Source organism: Doryrhamphus excisus, chromosome 19 (genome assembly GCF_030265055.1).
Source record: "Doryrhamphus excisus isolate RoL2022-K1 chromosome 19, RoL_Dexc_1.0, whole genome shotgun sequence".
Lineage (NCBI taxonomy): Eukaryota > Metazoa > Chordata > Actinopteri > Syngnathiformes > Syngnathidae > Doryrhamphus > Doryrhamphus excisus.
Window position 1 is genome coordinate 11,963,431 of NC_080484.1, and position 18,570 is coordinate 11,982,000.

At 43.5% G+C, this 18,570-nt stretch overlaps 1 protein-coding gene and 2 long non-coding RNA genes across 7 annotated transcripts in view; 2 read left to right on the forward strand and 1 right to left on the reverse strand.

Moving 5' to 3' along the window:
- eya4 (EYA transcriptional coactivator and phosphatase 4) overlaps nucleotides 1–18,570 on the reverse strand; it is a 38,089-nt gene that overhangs the window by 827 nt on the left and 18,692 nt on the right. The window contains exons 1-18 of one of the 4 annotated variants that reach the window (XM_058056717.1): nucleotides 14,455–14,792; nucleotides 11,803–11,852; nucleotides 10,165–10,286; nucleotides 8,983–9,066; nucleotides 8,619–8,696; nucleotides 7,463–7,529; nucleotides 7,230–7,369; nucleotides 7,016–7,159; nucleotides 6,842–6,924; nucleotides 4,985–5,159; nucleotides 4,517–4,653; nucleotides 4,325–4,408; nucleotides 1,451–1,540; nucleotides 1,291–1,349; nucleotides 963–1,123; nucleotides 686–800; nucleotides 490–611; nucleotides 90–190 (exon numbers count right to left, since the gene is read on the reverse strand). In XM_058056717.1, coding sequence (XP_057912700.1) covers nucleotides 90–190; nucleotides 490–611; nucleotides 686–800; nucleotides 963–1,123; nucleotides 1,291–1,349; nucleotides 1,451–1,540; nucleotides 4,325–4,408; nucleotides 4,517–4,653; nucleotides 4,985–5,159; nucleotides 6,842–6,924; nucleotides 7,016–7,159; nucleotides 7,230–7,369; nucleotides 7,463–7,529; nucleotides 8,619–8,696; nucleotides 8,983–9,066; nucleotides 10,165–10,282 — 1,758 coding nt within the window. In that variant the 5' untranslated portion in view covers nucleotides 10,283–10,286; nucleotides 11,803–11,852; nucleotides 14,455–14,792. Of the gene's footprint in view, nucleotides 1–89; nucleotides 191–251; nucleotides 353–489; nucleotides 612–685; nucleotides 801–962; nucleotides 1,124–1,290; nucleotides 1,350–1,450; nucleotides 1,541–4,324; nucleotides 4,409–4,516; nucleotides 4,654–4,984; nucleotides 5,160–6,841; nucleotides 6,925–7,015; nucleotides 7,160–7,229; nucleotides 7,370–7,462; nucleotides 7,530–8,618; nucleotides 8,697–8,982; nucleotides 9,067–10,164; nucleotides 10,287–11,802; nucleotides 11,853–14,454; nucleotides 14,793–18,570 lie in introns of those variants that run through there. The other 3 variants (XM_058056713.1, XM_058056714.1, XM_058056716.1) reach the window with 3 other exon arrangements.
- LOC131107087 (uncharacterized) lies at nucleotides 34–6,325 on the forward strand. 2 transcript variants are annotated; one of them, XR_009120203.1, is made up of 4 exons: nucleotides 34–847; nucleotides 904–1,116; nucleotides 4,347–4,658; nucleotides 4,781–6,325. It is a non-coding gene; the product is annotated as an uncharacterized LOC131107087 (long non-coding RNA). The 2 variants fall into 2 exon arrangements; XR_009120204.1 differs by having other exon boundaries at nucleotides 4,347–4,476; nucleotides 4,959–6,325.
- On the forward strand, nucleotides 6,413–11,881 carry LOC131107090 (uncharacterized). Its single transcript, XR_009120206.1, has 3 exons — nucleotides 6,413–7,157; nucleotides 7,235–7,362; nucleotides 11,755–11,881. It is a non-coding gene; the product is annotated as an uncharacterized LOC131107090 (long non-coding RNA).

Here is an 18,570-nt window from a genome sequence, read left to right on the forward strand (position 1 = left end):
GTAAACCTCTACAGCAAAGACAGGCAGCCTTCATCCAATCAGAACTCACACTGCGCTGAGTGGGCGGAGCCACAGCGGGGTCTATTTACCTTTTTGGCCGCCTGCTCCTCTTCCACACCGTCCCCCACTACAACATACACTACTTTCCTGCCAAACCTTTGCATTATGCGCTCAAAGCAACTCTCTTTTCCTGCAAATAAACAAGAAGGAGGGAGGGGGGTGGTCAAAAAAAAAGCTCAAAGGTCATTTACCTGGCCGGCTGCATGCTCTTCATCCTTGCCATCGCCAATCACAACATATGTAATGTTAGTGCCGAAGCGGGAGACTATACGCTCAAAACAGCTCTCTTTGCCTGGGGGATGAAAAATGCCTTTCACAGGGTTTCATTTCTCAAAACGTTTAGGCTGGGATCTGTTTTGTTTCAACAACAGTATGATGTGAAGTTGTTACCATAGCGACCAATGTACAATTGTGGCGTGTGTGTCTTGCCTATTTTTGTCGCACTGTAGATGTTCTCTATGGGGAACACGGAACCGAGACTGTACAGGAGAACTTTAGCGAGCGCCGGTATGAGCTGCGTCGTGGTCACCAGCACGTTGACGCAGTTGCTCCTGCGAGGGGGTACAGCAGCTAAGTAAAAGCGAGCACTTTTTGAAATGTTTCAGTCCAGAACTATGAGACACACCTGGAGCTGATGATGGACAGCGACTTGAGGGCGTGAGTGAGCCAGGAGTCGGTGAGAGCCTCTACCTCAGCTCGGAGCTGCAGCCAGGCATCCCTCTTTGCAGGACCCAGCAGACCTGCGAGGCAGCATCGACTCATTAAAACCTCAGGATCATGTGCGGCGGTAAGGCTAAAATATACAATATTATAAATATATATAGTAAATGTATGTCCACTCAGTTTGTGCAGGTGCTAAAGCCTCCCATGCCCCGCATCCCTCACCCATCTGATTGGCTTACCCCCTACATTGTTTTTGTACGTGCTATACAACTCTTTGACCCGTCGGTATCGGAAGGCCAGCTTCCTCATCCAGTCGACGCCGCCGCGGACGCCCGTAGCGAGGCACAGGTTGGCGCTGGTCGCAGCTGCATGGAAGCCATCAGTTGCAAAACTGTAAGTACTGTCGATCATAACAATAATATGTTTTATTTACAAGATCTGCTTTGCTGGGACAAGAAAAACATTGAACTGAGTCAGCACCAAAACAAAACAGGATTATATCGGCTAATATCTCATTTAATTTAATAGAAATCTTGCATTAATGTTGACACAAATTGTAGCGGTCACCTTAAATCCTGCCCGTTGTCATCTGATGACACGTCATCAATATGTACCTGATCACACTCCTGTAAAGACACAACGTGTTACACCACATTTCACCACCAGATGGCAGCAAAGCCATTGACACCCGATGCTGCAGCCCATAAACACAAAGCAGGAGTCTCACCTCCAAGTCATTAAAGAATAAATGCGAGTCGGCCAAGTTGAAGATCATCTCTTCCATCCTCAGACCCAGCGTGACGGCCATGGGGGGGTCCTGCATGAGCATAAACAAATGATTTACAGACGAGCACTCATCATTACACATGCCGACCGACTCCTTGCACTTGTTCTCGCCCATCAACATTCCTTGTGGCCTGGTGGGGTGGACGTGTGTGTGTGTGTGTGTGTGTGTGTGAGAGGCTCAGCTGCAAAAACCATCATGTACCATAGGTCAGTGGGGGTCGACTGCACACAGAGAGATTCGCTGACGCTGTTGGTGCACCAGAATAGAACGAAGCCAACAAACAAGCAGAGTGAAAGTGGGTGACAGAGCTTGATACGTACGCAGGCACGGTGGGCATTCCCGGGTGGGAGAATGTGACAAAAGTCCATTAGGTTTTACAACATGTCTTCATCCCCTGTGAGCACTGGCCACACTAATACTCTTTGTGCTTCAGAAACATCATGTTAGGTACAGTAATGATTTTAGTGAGGATCTGGATAAAGGTTTCACCATTTTTGAGTCAGCGACTGCTTTCACTGACATTTTTCAGTTCACTCTATGACTAAATCAACACAATGCAAATATTTTATACTAAAGTGACAGCTTTTAAATCAAGTAGCTGCAGTTTGCCTTAAAATGGAATCTAACATCATCTGTCCCGGGTTAGAAAAAATCCTGTACTGTACTAATATGACTAAAAACAACAAACTACATTAACACTAAAAATGTTCCTATAGAGGGCGGCACGGCGGTCGAGTGGTTAGCACGCAGACCTCACAGCTACGAGACTAGGGTTCAATTCCACCCTCGGCCATCTCTGTGTGGAGTTTGCATGTTCTCCACGTGCATGCGTGGGTTTTCTCCGGGTACTCCGGTTTCCTCCCACATTCCAAAAACACGCTAGGTTAATTGGCGACTCCAAATTGTCCATAGGTATGAATGTGAGTGTGAATGGTTGTTTGTCTATATGTGCCCTGTGATTGGCTGGCCACGAGTCCAGGGTGTACCCCGCCTCTTGCCCAAAGACAGCTGGGATAGGCTCCAGCGCCCCCTGCGACCCTCGCGAGGAAAAAGCGGTAGAAAATGAATGAATGAATGTTCCTATAGACAATATTCGGGAATAAAAATGATCAGTTCCAAACCTGTCATACCTGTATAAAAATTACAGTTCAAATGATTACATATTAATTAATCAAATTAATTAGTTTTCAAATCAATTAATCATGAAATACGCCTGTATATTATGAAGAAAAAGATAAATGACAGGACACAATGTTGTACATTTGCATGTATTAACAGCTACAAACAAACAAAATGGATTTTATACACTAGAATCACATGTTAAAATATATTTCAAAACAATACAATAAATTGCCGACCAAGCATGCAACACACTGCAATTTCCTGCCTCCTAAAGTCGCAAAAGAGCCGTACCAGGAGGGACAGCGTCCGTGGGTAAGGGACAGTCAACAAATTCAGCATGTTAGCCGATCTGTCTGATTGTGGGATGCCACATTGCTGTGTGAAAGTGCACACAATATCCTGCTTTGCTGGGTTCTGTGTGTAAAGTGAAGGCAGCTAAGTGGCCAATGTTGCGGGACTTTTTGTGTAATCTTGTACATTATCCGATGTAATGCCTATGCGGCTCACAACCACTAGGGGGCACACTTACACGGCATCGACCACCAATTGCTACTAATCAGTGTAATGTCTTGGCATTTTAGGACAATGATGACAGCATTTCTCCGCAGTGAGAACTTCCTTGGGATTAGGGCCGTGTGTGCCTTGTGTGAGAATGAGGCTCTTCCCTATTTATCCTTATAAAAAGACAAACAATATTCCCAGCCAATGCATCGTCGTGGCCTGTGAGAGAGGCTACTCGGGGTCCTGCGGTTGCTATGCCAACAGTGTAAACACTATTTTGGGAGAGGTGTGAACAGACACAGCTGCCGCTATATCTCATAGGAAGGAGAGGGGGGTGTCGAGGGCGAGGGGGGCTAACGCTCTTATTTTAAGGCAAATATTCCAGCGCATTCGTGCAAATTCTTGGCCAGCGCCCAGCGGGAGACGATAAGTCGCCTTTTATCAGGCGGACGCGTTGTGGTGATGGCATCATGTGACCGCTGTGTTTGTTTACAACCCACTCTTCAGTCAAGACTGAACTTGTCTTATCGTCCTTTGGTATTCAGAAACGAAACTCTCCCACACCCCCAGTGTCACCATACAATTACAATCAAATATAAGACCCCTGTGAATGGCACTCAAACCCTTAAAAATGGTAAGTAAAAAAAATTATTGCAAAATGTGCAGTTACACAACATGTCTTGTCAATGCATCTTCCTGCTATAACATGTAGATAAAAAAAAATTAATTGTGAGACAGTGCCCTCTGCTGGACATGTAGCTGCAGCACTTTCTGCCCCCTGCAGATAGCGCCATTAAGCAAGTCGCCATAAATGAAATCGTATTATTTACGATGTAAAGAAGCACACCAATACGCAAAGCGCGGAATGCCATATCGTGAATATGTGGTAATGCACTGTACTGTAGTTTGCTTTAAATGCAGCTCTGCTTCTTTTCCACAAGGGGGAGACATTTTCACACAGTATAGGGCAAACCCTTAAATCAGGGGCGTTCATTAAGGGTCACATAGCTGCCCTCACAGGGCCGCTTGTAACTGACATATAATGATATGGCTGGCCACATCCGGCCCCTGTGCCTTGAGTTTGACACCTGTGTCCCAAAAAGGTCTTAGGCGCTGTGTGCTTAGTGCTCACGTCTTTTTAATGTGCTTTTTAACATTTTCTTCATTTAGTAATATTTTATGAACACTCACCTTGCCATATTTCTGTGCATAGGAGCCTGTGAGCAAAGAATGGAAGACAATGATGGTCTCATCCAGATCCCACACAAAAACCCTCTGCAAAGACACAGAAGGCATCAGCAGTGCACCCCCATGAAAGGAAATAGCGAGCATAAAAAACACTAGTAAGTGCTCTTTGTTTTTTGTTGTTGTTGTTCATGTTACCTCCAGGTCACTATCTGGGGGAGGAGAAGGGTTGTTCTTGCGGCTCCTCCCTCGCGACTTGGACCCGCCACTCCGACACGCTCGGTCATCCAGGTCCTTGATGGGCGTGGAGGGCCTCTGCACCGCATCAAAGTCCCCTGAGGTTAGAAACAAACGAGAAGCATTTTCTAATCACACCGCCGCTAATGCTATATGCTTCCCACCACCGTGTGGAAATCAGATCCAGACACATGTTCGCCTCTCGTATTGTTACGTCTCAATCAGAGGGGGAGAGAGGACGGGGAGAGCAGGGGGGGGTGGACAGACACAAAGAAGACTCGGGGAGTTCAAGCAGGACATGAGACGTCGTCTAAGGGAAGAACTGAGAGCGAGATACACTCTCATAAGAGAAGTCTGTACGTGTACTAGATGGGATAACTGCACTTTTTTTTTTTTTTTGCAGCTTCTGAAAGTGAAACCAACACCAACCTGGATGGAGTTCTGCAGCCTGGCCCGTCATAGCAGGGGCGGGGTCTTGTAGCTGGTAGGCTGCAGTGGTGCCGGTCCCGTCCACGCTGCCAGATGTCATATACGTCCCGTACGTGGAGGCGGAATAATACTGGGCATACTGGTTTTGGCCAAAGGTTGTGTATGAGGGATAATCCTGCAAAGAGAGTCGGATGTTTTCTGGATGGACTCCAACCTCCTTCCCTCGCTCTTATCTCTTTACTCCCTTTTATTTCTATTTCCAAAAGCGTTCCAGCCTAGTTCTTCTGGATTTTACTGTCCCCGAGAAGACGGCCGGGTGCTTTTATGAGTCAGCTACATCGCTCTCTAAACGAGAGCGTGCCACACAAACATCCCTATTAAAGTCCCCATTTTAGGGGGATTTTTACGACCAAAATACAATGCATCAAACAGACACAGGCGAAATATCCCCTCGTAAGGTTCCAGTATAATTTCATTTCTGTGTCTGTAAAATCATTTTTTTCCCTTTGTCCTAACTGCTATTGCAGAGAGACAAAACAAAGCCTGAGCTCCGTCGGTGACGTTCGTTGGACCGCGCGTGTTAACATCTGCTCCGACACGGACAACTGCCAAGGAACGTTTCGTGGGAAAGTTCATCTTTAGGCACAAGCTACCTTTTAAAAGTTTGGGCAGGAATTTGTGGGGAAAAATACATTTAAATCCATGCACGCATTTGGCTTTTTCTTTGGCTTTGTGTTTTGCGGTTATTAAATAATATATTTTTATATGTGTATGACAGTTAAGAACATTCAAACGTAACTTGCAGGTTTCACAATGGCAACAGTTGACCCGGGAACTGATCATTGTTATTTATAGCTATTGTTTCTTATGGGAGGGTCAAATCTCACTTCGGTTGTTTGCCTAAGTCTAGAAATGCTCCGCTTGCCCTTGACTGTGTCGTTTTGCTACATCGACCTAAAACGAATCATCCTACACGTTGCTAACTCACTGCCCGTACATGTGTTATTGACTGCAAATGCTAAATAACCCACCATGGGGCCAAAGTTATGAGTGTCAGCAATTTGGTAAAAAAGGTGAGAAACACTATTGAATTCCATCTCGCCAAGATGTATGGGAAATCTGTGTCAATAATATATTCTATCCATTCATCGTTTAGAATGATTTTGCATCGTTTTCTGCACGTAAAACTGTCATTATGTTCTTTAAAAAATGTATTTTTGTTCAGATTTTTGGGTGTCTGACATGGATTAATTAGATTTAAATGGGAAAAAATGCATGTTTATTTTCCCCAAGACAGCTTAGCAAGTATTGATCTACTTTAGCATTTTTGTAGTGCCCCAGTCCCTTACCCGCATCCTTAATTTTCTATATGCAGTTGTCTCTTACTTATAGCTTAATTGGTTCCAGACCTGACTGTGATAAATTAATTTCTAAGAGATAATGTTAATAAATTGAATATTTTCATAGTTAGAGAACCTGTTTATGACTTTATGAATATGCTTTTTAGCAATAATACTAGATCCCCGTAGACCTGAAATAACACAGCTATGGTTACCTTTACACTCCTATTATTCTTTGTTGACATCATATTTCGCAACTCTTATGCCAAAAACCTACCACTTCCACACAGAATGTGAGGAGCTGACTTCGTGCAGTCTTAAGGTAATGTAATCAATGTTTTGTGTCATTCCTACATACGTATCACATGTATTTCTAAATGTTTAGACTAATAATAGACCATAGTCTACCAGGAAACAGCCATCATGTATTCATTCCTTTCTGATAAAAAAAATATTTGGGCACCCCTGTGTACATATTATTGCTTTCAAGGCTCATCCATGCATATCAATGTAGTACCTGCTGAGCAGCAGTGTAGTTGGTTGGACTGGACACAGAGTTGTTGGTGGCGTAGAGGCCTGAGGAAGGGGTGAAACTTGAACCTGGAAGGTGAACAACAAAAGACACATTGGGGAAAAAACACAAACAAAGCCTTGTCTGACCCTTTTTTCCCTCAACATTCTAGATCCAGACCTGGCATCTGGTAGGGCGAGTAGGCCGTCTGTCCGGGCTGAGGCGTGGTGAAGCCGGGGCTGTAACTCAGTCCCGTCTGGAGAGGAGACTGACTCTGCGCCAGGCCGCTCTCTGTCTTGATGCCTGGCAGCATCACGCCCAGGTCTGTGATAGATGAGAGAATCTAACATGTGCAACAAGACTCTGTTTCATGATTTTATTGATGCTGTGTTACCGTAGCCGGACAATCCGTAGGCCTGTCCTGTTTGCGAGTATGTGTAGACGGCCGACTGCTGCATGCTGCTGAACTGGGGCTGGCCCGCGTACGTCGGCATGGACGGGGCAGGCGGCGTGGAGAGGATGTGAGGGTAAGGCCTGGCAGTTATCAAACAATGACAATCAGCGCACATAACACACACACACACAAAAAAACAAGTGATAGAAGTTTCCAGAAAGTGTCTTGCTTACTTAGACGGGTAGAGGGGAGGAGAGTACTGGTGTGCGGAGCGAGGACTGTATCCACTGCTGGTGATGACTGGAGACAAATCACAATATACGTTATTCCATCTGATGTATTGTGGCGGAAACATAATCAAATCCATATTTTCCATGTAGGGCCACATACTGAACAATAAAAGCATGTAGGGGACCTATGCGGTATTTTGTAAAAAAAAAAAAAAAAAAAGATTATTATCAATTATTAGAACATTTCTATTTTTTTGTTTAATTTTATAACAGCAGTGGCCTCCAGGCTGCACATTGGACTCCCCTGAACAGTAGTAGACTTAGTAGCACATACATAAAAACTACATTTACAATTCAAATCTCCAAAATATGACACTTGACACAGATAAGGGAGGCACCAGAACACAGAAAAAATATCATCAAAATGCCTTTATCACAGAAATCCAGCCTAAATGATCTCTAATATTGTAATATAATATACAAATAAACAATGAATAACACAGACAGTATGTCTTAAAGTTATCTGTGCAATTCAGTTTTTTACTACAATAACGATATTTCTTCACATTTTGGATACATTTATTTGAATTTATTCTCCACATTATTATTTATTATTACACGGGAGCCAGGCAACGACATTTCGTTGGCAATTTCACTGCTGTGTTATTGTGCAATGACAATAAAGAATATCTATCTATCTATCTAATATCTAATGTTAAAATAGTTATTTATACCATATTTTACTACAACTGAAGACACAAATACAAATAATACTACATCACTATCCATATATATTTGCACGACTGAAGCTTTGTTTACATTATACAATATACATGATCATAAATATGCTATAACACTAATCTATAATAGGATGTCAAAAAAAGTTGTCTGGTGGCCTCCTGGTAGGAAAATAAAGTATGTTGTTGTCATTGAGATGTCACACTCCAGTTGTGTATGCACGTTAAAAATGAGTGTGACGTCATCCAAGGTTGGGCAACGCTTTTGGGGATTAAAGCTTTCAGCGAGGCCGCCCCCAGTCTCAAATTGATGTGTGTGTGTATATATGTGTATTTGTGTGTGAGTGAGAGCTGAAACCGCGACCCGACTTTGACTTTGTCAATTCCGTTAGACAGTCAAACTATGTGTGTGTTTGTGTTACCTGAGCTGCCGTAGGAGTCTAGAGCTGCGTCGCCGGTCGTTGTGACCACCTCGCTGTTGTTCATGGGCTCTGTTTTCACTTGAAGATGAATGAAGATGCTAAGTGTTAGCATGTGAGGACACAACCAGAAAACACACATTTATGTTAAAGCCCCGTTTCCACCAAGTTCCACTTGGTATTCCTTTAAATGTGTTGTGTTTTCACTGTGTACATGTCCACTTGGTGGAAACGTGGCTTTTACATGCACAGTCTGTCACAAAAGGACACAAAACAATTCACAGCAAACTAAAACAAACGGTTGAAATAAAACCAAGAAAACTTGTAGTAATATCTGCTGTCAATTCACACACATGCACCTCTGTACCATAGTCCTTGGAGGCGGGCGCTGGGGGCGGGCTGCTGCAGCCCAGCAGCCAATCAGCTGTGTTTAGAACGGTCATGTTTTCACCTACAGGGGGTGCAAGGTGGGATACCATGAGGGCATGAATTGATGCCATATTGCAAGCAATATCCCAGCAGGCGGCCATGTTTTCTGTTGTTGTGTTCACAAGGCTTCCCAATACAAATAAACATAGTGTTAAAAATGTTTATGGAATGAATTAGATAAATGACTGACTTAACGTGCTGTTTTTACATTATGTACAGCCCCAGATGAATTAATCAATCAATTAAAAAAATATAGAGAGTAATTTTCCAATAGAAAATAAATATGTAGTTTTGTAAATATGTGAATCAGTACAGGCTCTGATCAAGACAAAACGGGTCGCCATGGAGACGGCCCCTGTAGCCGCCTGATGTCAGACCAGGGGAATGTTAGAGATGTCGTTTGTTTTGGCCGCCAGCGTGCGGTCCTGCCTCGCCTCGGTCCGCTACGGCCGCTAACTGTGATCTCATCGCAGACGATTAAAACGATCTGACTGCACGATACAGCAGAAGGTCAAACCTTTGGGACCGAGATGGGGAGAGAGGAGATTGCCGCCTTTATTGAAGAAGAAGAAGAAAAAAAAATAGGCGGTCATGACACCAAGTGACGCTTTAACGCACTTTTAGAGGAAATAGTTTCCAGTGGGAGTTTGGAGCATTTCAGTGCACGTCCTTTTGCCAAGAGGGGCGAGTGTGTGTGTTTACACTTGGTTGCTCGTGCCAGCGTTGGCACGTCCAGAAAAAGACTGATGACTTTGCAACGGATGTCATAAACGTCTATTGTATCAATCACTTAATTTGGCAGATAGCATAAGAAGAGCTGGCTTTTATATCGAATACAGAGCTGTAAGAGATGAAGTTAGGAGAGTTGTTTGTATCCACTTTTTTCATATTTTTTCCTGAATGAGAACTATCTGACATTCCTACACACAAATCATTGATTGTACCTTATTTTTGTTTTTAAAAATGTGTAATTGAATACGTGTTTGTCCAGCCTGGCACACCATCAATTAAATCCACTACCGTCCTTTGCACTTATGCACACAGGGTGATCAAGATGGAGCCTCTAACGCTGCAATGTACACCATCTTAGGCAGGGGTGGTACCAAACATGGCCGCTCACCTCCTGTTCCATTGGTGGTGACGGAAGGGCTGCCCAGGTTGTTCTTGTCCAGCTTGGAGCCCGTAGAATCCCCGCCTCCCATGCGGTTGTGAGGACTGGCTAGGTCCTGCATTTCCATAGACCTGAGGGGTCAGGGTGTGCAAGATATAGATATAAGATATTAATAAATGTGTAGAATAAGACAAAGCACTGCAAAACCACAAGCCCACATGTGCAATAGTGGAATGTTGACTCAAATGTGTATGTGTGTGTTTGTGTGCTCATGCGGCATCCCACCTTTACTGTGGGGACATTTGTCATTAAGAGGACATTTTGGCTAGCACCAGCTCCTTTCCCCCTCGTTAGTATGATTTGTGTTCGTAGCGAGTCACCATGCCTGCAGGCTGGTCACACTCGCAACGCTTTGTGGGCACATCAAAGCCCGAGATGACAGTGATGGAGGGAGAATTCAAACAGGCGTGCGTCGCGGTTCTGGCCCGCCTCAAATGGACTATGTAAGAAGTCCACGCGTGGCTGACAAGCCGCAGTCGGACGGACAGCTTTAAACATTCTGCTCGCACCTCGACAAGAGACGGCTTAGCTTGACACACTTAAACATTCCAACTCCACATCTTTTTTTTGTGTGCATTTGCGAACTTCCTTGCCTCTGTCGCCTAAGTACTTGACATCACTTGTCACATTAGCATTTATTCTGTAGGCCACAACAAGCTGGAACAACATATAGAACATAGTAACACAATGACCAACACTGTCAGGCCAATCAATTCATTAACTCATTTGCTACCAAAGACGTACAATATTTATACTTTTTTTTTAAATCCAAACGGCCAATACAAAAACATATTCATACATTCTTTTGCAAGAGAGGCAAACAAAGGTGATGACGCAACTGTGACAGAAATTCATTTTATGAGAGTTCAACATGCATCTTTCCCATGGAAGCAAGCAGGAAGCATGGTGGCTTGTAACGTGCACGAGGTTACGCATTGAAGGGTAATTTTAACACGTGTTAAGCGTGAACATGGAGTTCATTTCTAAATGCGAAAATAGTTCATGACGTTACATTGGAATAAATGGTTATTTTAAATGAAATTAAATTATTAAATTTAAAAATTAAAAAAAAAAACAACAACAATTTTGTGTTGTGTTTGTTGTGGCATTTTGTGGCAAAGTGAAAGTTATACTTGAAATGTTTCTTTTCACAAAATAATGGTTTCTTCCTGTTTTAGTCGGGAACTAATATTTTCCTGAAACTTGCCTATAGACATAGACTAGACATAGACTTTCTTTATTGTCATTGCACAATAACACAGCAGTGAAATTGCCAACAAAATGTAGTTCTTTTGCAAGAGAGGCAAACAAAGGTGATGACGCAACTATCTTGTACTGCTGATTACTTTAGTTTATTTCTTTTTCGGCTTTTTCCTGATTACTAAAGAACACATAAAGCGTAGACCATTAATGAATGAATGAATAGCGACAATGTCAGCAATAAACCAGGATGCGTCAACAAACTGTGTTCATTGCATAACTCCAATTATTACATACTGTTGCTTTAATCAGCCATTCTGTTTTTTCCTGTTATCTTAGGAAACCATGGACGCAAACGCCTGTTTGTCAAACACTGTTATTGTTTACCTGCTGTCGGAAGGGTCTGGAACATGAGAGTCACTGTTTGATTTCTTCACCTGCAGAGGAAGCAGAAGAGAAAAGTGAGGTTAGTGACAACACAAACACACCTTGAAATACCCTGCTATAATTATCACATCTCCAATATGACTAATAATAAAGACATTTATTAACGGTCACCTCCAAGTTTGAACTTTCTCTTGTTCACCCTTGACCCCGCGTGCCCCCTGCCGGTTCACACCCCCTTGCTCGTCTAACTTAAAAGGGTTGGAAGGTCACGGCAGGGTCGTGTCAGGTCATGAAGGGGGCGTGCTCTTTCACCCTCTTAGAGGGAGCGACACCATAAGGAGGCCGAGGAGTGTGGGGGGGCGGTGCCCCAACTAAGACATTTGGTCATGTCAATCAATACACGCTGGAACTTCTACTTTATACCTGTGTGTGTGTGTTTTATTTTTCTGTCTCTATCCACCGTGATTGTAGGCCAATTTTTCTTAGTGGCCACATCTTGTGTGTTTTTGTGTATGGTATCTTTTACTTTCATGTGGGACACTCTTGGCATCCCACCTTAATTGTAGGCCCCATTTTTCCGAGTGGGGACATTTTGGTCCATACAAAAAAAATGCTACACCATGTGTGTCGCATTCCTGTATTTCTATATTTATATGTGTTTTTGTCTTGCTATCTCTGTGTGGCACCGCTCTTGGCATCCCACCTTAAATGTGGTCCCCGTTTTGCTTAGTGGGGACATACTTGCTTGTCCTCACAAACAAATGCTACAGTGTGTGTCTGTGTATTTTTGTCTTTCTATCTCTGTGTGGCACCAGTGCTGGGATCCGCCCCTAATTGAGGGCCCCGTTTTGCTTAGTGGGGACATACTTGCTTGTCCTCACAAACAAATGCTACAATGTGTGTGTGTTACTGTTTCTATATTTCTGTGTGTGTATTTTTGTCTTTCTATCACTGCGTGGCACGACTCTTGACATCCCACCTTCACGATTGGCCCCGTTTTTCTTAATGGGGACAGTCTGTCTGGTAAAAAACAAAAAAGAACTACGCTGTGTGTGCGTGCTCCTGTCTTTCTATATTTGTGCGGCACATCCCCATATTATAGTGAAGGCATGTTGGCTGGTCCACCCATGAAAAATACTAGAATGAGACCCTTTCACCCCTTGAGACAGTGTGTGTGTTCTCTATTAAAATTCCTCCCTCTTATTGGGACCAGGAACTAATTAGGACAGTAAATGGAGGGCGGAGCCACAGCCAATGTGTACCAGCTGCCCTCTAATCACTGTGTCAACACGCCGCTGATGTGTAGGCCACGCGTGCGGGAAAACACACACACACAATGCGGTGTGTGTGTGTGTGGGTCATTTGTAACCAGCGCAATCATTGTTAAGTGTGAAGAAAGTGCTTAGGCAAGCAGGTACGTATTCGCGTCTGTGTGTCTCGGGGCTTTTATTTTGGCGGCATGGTTCTGATTAGAGGATCCTGCAGCGAGCCAATAAGAAGCAGCACTTAGCTGTTTAAGACGGGGGGCCACAGGTCAGCCGTTGGCCCTCGCGTGGATCGCTTTACACGCACAAGCCACTTTCATGTTGCGTTTCATGCTTTGCTGAAATTTAACAAGGCTGTCAGTCACGGCGCTGGCGAGCGCCGCCGTGAGAAAGTGCGTACGCACACACGCGCATAAAGAGGGAACAGACAATCCTGGCTGTTTCTGTCTCGACACGATCCGGGACAACACAAGCACACTTTGATCCCGACAAGCTTATCATTGTGCTTCATGCGTGCACACTTTCGCTCAGTGACAACATCGCTCAGTCATTCCGCTCTCGCTTTGACTTCTATCAAAAAAAAACAACAAGTATATTCGAGATAGTTCTCGATGGAATGCACTTTTAAAAATCTGCAGTGCAGCAATATTTTGACCCTTCCATGCACCTAAACAAATCCAACTGTCACATCATTCCTAAAACTGAAAAAAAAGAGTCCATTATGTTGCAGCCTGGCTGAAACCGAGCCAACCCTCTTTGGTGGCCGGCAGGCCTGACACCGACCCATTTGTGTCATCCGAGCCACTTTAAAAAGGCTGACCTCTGACCTGGGCGCAGGGTGACCGCTCGTGAACACCGCCTCCCTGCCTGATATGGACGGGTCGGGTTGGGGGGAATAATAACTCCTGCTAATTAGCACTAATAAGTACGATTTATTTAAGGGTACCATTGTGTTGTTGTTGTTCATCACCACTCGCGTTTTTGCGGCCTTATTGAGCCACTAAGCACAATCCTAATATTGTTACATTTATCTTATATAAAAGTTTGCATTAAAAAATATGTTGAAGCAGAATAGTAAAAAACCATTAACCATTTTACTATTATAATCAATATTGTCCATATATTTGGAAAATATATGAAAAACTAAGATACACTTAGATACACCTGCACAATCCAACATTGCTTTTCCAAAAGCTGTTTACATTGATATGTTTACCCTTTTCTAATATTTACTTACTTACTTAACCACACGTCAGGCCCAAAATATTAGGAGGAGCTGTCTATTGTGTATGCAACTGCAAATGCATCCCACAACTGCATCATGCAGAGGTGCTACTCATTAGGTGGAGACGTGTAGAAATATGCAAATACATTCAGACCGTCTTACCTCAAAATTGCAATCGGGTCACTTTGCTGTGGTTTACCTCCACACATTACACAGCTCCGTCATCTGCCACACACACACACACACACAGTCCAATCCAAAGTCTATCGTCCTGCAGGTGCCACGTTTCTCTCGCTTTTCTGTGCTAAAAAAAACTACATTGTTTCCCCTCCTTTCATTTTTGTGTCCTAATAGTCTTACAAAATCCGACAAAGTTTTAGAATAATTTAAAAAAGTGGGCGTTAAAGTACTGTTCGCTCCACGTCGTCCTCCTGGACTATACGGTCCATCCATGCACAGCTGCTGTCTTCCTTAAGTCCACTAATGGGGAGCGTTCCACTCACCCTTGCTTCCCCTCCTCTTTCTCCTCCCCTTCTTTTCCCTCCTCCTCCTCCTCCACACACTCTCTCTCACCTGTCACTCAATCCACACTTGGAGCCGGATAACTTTCTTCCAATTCAAAAAGTGTAAAAATCACTACTTTTTATGTTTGACAACACACTGGGACATTATTCAGTATAGTCACACACACACACAACGGCAGGATGTGCACGTGATAACAATGTGTTACCGTCTAGTAAAACCTACAGGTCAGACTATAAAATTCACGCCACGCGGTCTTGCTGCATAGCAATTGTATGGGCACCTGACCACGCCACGCACACACAAAAAGTAGTGTTAATTGTAGCCACCTGGGAAACACACTTAAAGGAAAACTATGGAAAGCGACTTCAAAACATTTATTTTCAAATTCAACGGTTTGATCGGTTTGATTGATTGCCGGCTGTTGGTCTCTCAAGGAAGGGAAGCTCATTTTCCTCCAGTCTACACCATGAATGGGTTTATTTATTTACAACGCTGGTCGTTTTTAACAAAGAAAAAGTCGCTGGGGATCGGTAAAGTCTCCGGATCAGTTCAGAACAACGGAAAGAAAAACTCCAGCGAAGGTTTATACTTCGCTCATTTCACTGTCAATCAAAAAGGGAATCCGCCTCAGATAGATCATCCAATCAACATGCATAGAGGACCCCACAGACCGCCCATCTGATGGGAGGGACAAAGCCCAGCATTTATCCAATGACCGCCCACTCTACGCTTCCCCATCGATGTGATTAGATGCTCAGCGTGAATGAAAAGGAAGTTGTGTCAGTTATGAAATGTACACACAGCAGTATGTATTTCAACGCCCTTTTTGTCTCGATATTTTAGGGGACACTGACTTTTCCTTGCTGTCTTAGAGCATTCACCACTGTTTGATATTTATACTGCATACTGGTTGATAGTAGCCCTGTGAGAAATTCATGGTAAACTATTTCATAAAACCTTTATATATATATATAAGACACATTCAGACATTTCATCCAAGAACTTTGGCTAGCACCCTCAATCAAAACATTCATACTTTTAAGACACTAACTCTGAAACGATCGGAATTGAGAATTCTTAGGAACTGGAGAAATCGGAACCAGAATCACTCAAATTCAAATGATGCCCAACCCCTTGTGTTTGAATTGTTAAACCGATGACATAGTTTCAGATAATAAGGTTTGCGCTTTTGGAAGTGAGCCCTGAAAGATGTTTGGAGATGGCTCGGAATGTTCGGTTTCAGAGAGATTTTTATCTAACACCCGCTCCCTGTGACATCATCTTGCTTATATGGGCATGCCCGGGTACAAGCTGTTATCTATACAAGCTGAGGGTGACCAATCACAGCGAAGTAGGCATGCCTGGAGGCGGGCCATGGCTGGAACAAGTAAAACAGACCGTTTGGTAAAAATCCAAGGAAATACAGATGGAATAGGTGCAGATTCCGGTAGCTCTAAAAAGCTTTCTGTGCGGGTTATCGTGTGTCGCTGCTCAATAGGAGTCCACAACTCAATAAAAGGACCGAAAATGAGCATATTAGGTCCCCTTTAAGTTAAAGGTCACCTCAGTTGAATTCCAGAACGTGTGGAGAGTTTTGGTTGTATTCTGGAAAACTAGTGATGTCACTGTTCTGTGGAAAGGTGTTCTGATGAATAGACTGACAAATTGGATATGGATTATTAAAGCCATTAGAGACCTGAAGCACTGAACTCTATTGTATTTTTTGCTGCTTTTAGGAATGTTCCTTTCAGGAGAAAAAACTCCTACAAGAATAAAACTAGAAGTTGTTTTGCAACTTGCATAAAAATTCCTCTTTTCAGTCTCGCTGAGGAAAAATCTAAAGTTATGACGGGGGAAACTTAATCAGCCCCTCATGGAGTGTCTGTCGTCAAAAGACGCTGGCAGCTCACGGCAGGGAATCCAACAGCGATCTCACGCCGCCTTGCTAGCTGTTTTGTTAGCAAGATCACCCACCTTGAACTCCCGGGAAGATCATTTTGTTGGAGACAGGGCTGTGTTTTGCCTAAGACGCCACAGGGGGCGCTAGCTCAATCTGGCTTTTACTTGTGCCATGACTTCTATTCTGCTGTAGAACTGCAATTTCTTTGACTAGTGGACTATTTCCAGTCTTTTCTGGGGTCGTTGTTTATTTTGTAGGTTGCAGTTGTCATTAATAACTTGCAAGAGGGATGATTCCATGAATAAATAACACTTTTTATTCTGCTATAGTACTACATTTTTTTTATGACTCAGTGGACTAGCTCCAGTCTTATATGGAGTCGTACTGACTGTTTATTTTGCCCAAGGTTGCAGTTGTCATTAGCAACGTGCAAGAGAGGCCGTAGCATGAATAAATGACACGCTCCATTCTTCTGTAGCACTGCAATTTTTATGACACCGTGGACTATTTCCACTCTCGTCTAGAGTCGTTCTGTTTATTTTGCACAAGGTTGCAGTCGTCATTAACGACTTACTAAAGAGGCGATTGCATGAATGAAATGCCACATTCTATCTTGCTGTATTACCGTATTTTCTGGACTATAAGTCGCTCCGGAGTATAAGTCGTACAAGGCCAAAAATGCATAATTAGGTAGAAAAAAAACACTGGAGTACAAGTCGCATTTTTTGCGGGTAATTTATTTTACAAACTATGTGACCAAAAAAGACATTATGTCTTCTTGGAAGGCAGGTTCTAACATTAGTAAAAGAATAGAGAACAGGCTGAATAGGTGTAAGATATGCTAACACAATGGTTATTACCTACACAAAAAATAAACATGAACAGAAAAGATGTACAGTGTTTATGTAACATAACCAGTTTTTTCATTTATAAGTCGCTCTGGAGTATAAGTCGCAGGAACAGCCGACCTATGAACAAAAGTGCGACTTATATTCCGGAAAATACGGTACTGCAATTTCTCTGACAAGTGGACTATCTCCAGTCTTATTTGGAGTTGTTCCGATTGTTTCTGTTGCGCAAGGTTTCCGTTGCATTCCTGTTATTCTGTAACTTTGATACGTTGCGTGCATGGAATAGCGCATGGTCCGATATCACCTCTTCCAGTCGTGACAAAAGTGCATGATTGGCTGAGTCTGAGCACGCAGACCAAGCTGATTCACTGCCCCGACTTAGCCCCGATTTAAGTGGACTGTAACGTTAAATAAATTTGGATCTGCACCAAAATATGATAGGATCTTCCTTGGCTCTACGAAGTGTGTTATTCTCTTACGTAGTTTTACATACTCTTACCAACTCCAAATCACGACTTCCTCTACGATACCGTTCCATTTCAGTCCTGCAGGGGGAGATAATTCGGGTTCTATTTAAGTGGGTGCCAACAGCTGTTTTTAAATCACTGACATCTGTCCAACATGTACAAAATATTTCCCTTCAGGGATCAATAAAGCTAAGTAAATCCAAAATAAAATGGTAAAACACATTTAAAGAAGGTTTTGGACCCATGCCACTGTGCTCCATGGTGGGACACCTCCCCACGCCCCCAAGCCCCAATAAACACATTGATTGATAGACTGTGTGAGGACCCCTGTGCGTACACTTTGCAGAGGCCGTCACACGTGCACATGCTCACATGCCTTTTGTGTGTGTGTGTATGTGCGTGCACGGAGGATGACTTGTCAGAACCGATTAGGGGTGTTGCCGAAAGCGGTCAAGCACTTTATTATTAGCCAGGCAGGACCCCTTGTGAACGGGGGTGGGGATGGGGGGTCACCCTCCTCTAAAAAACATCCCTG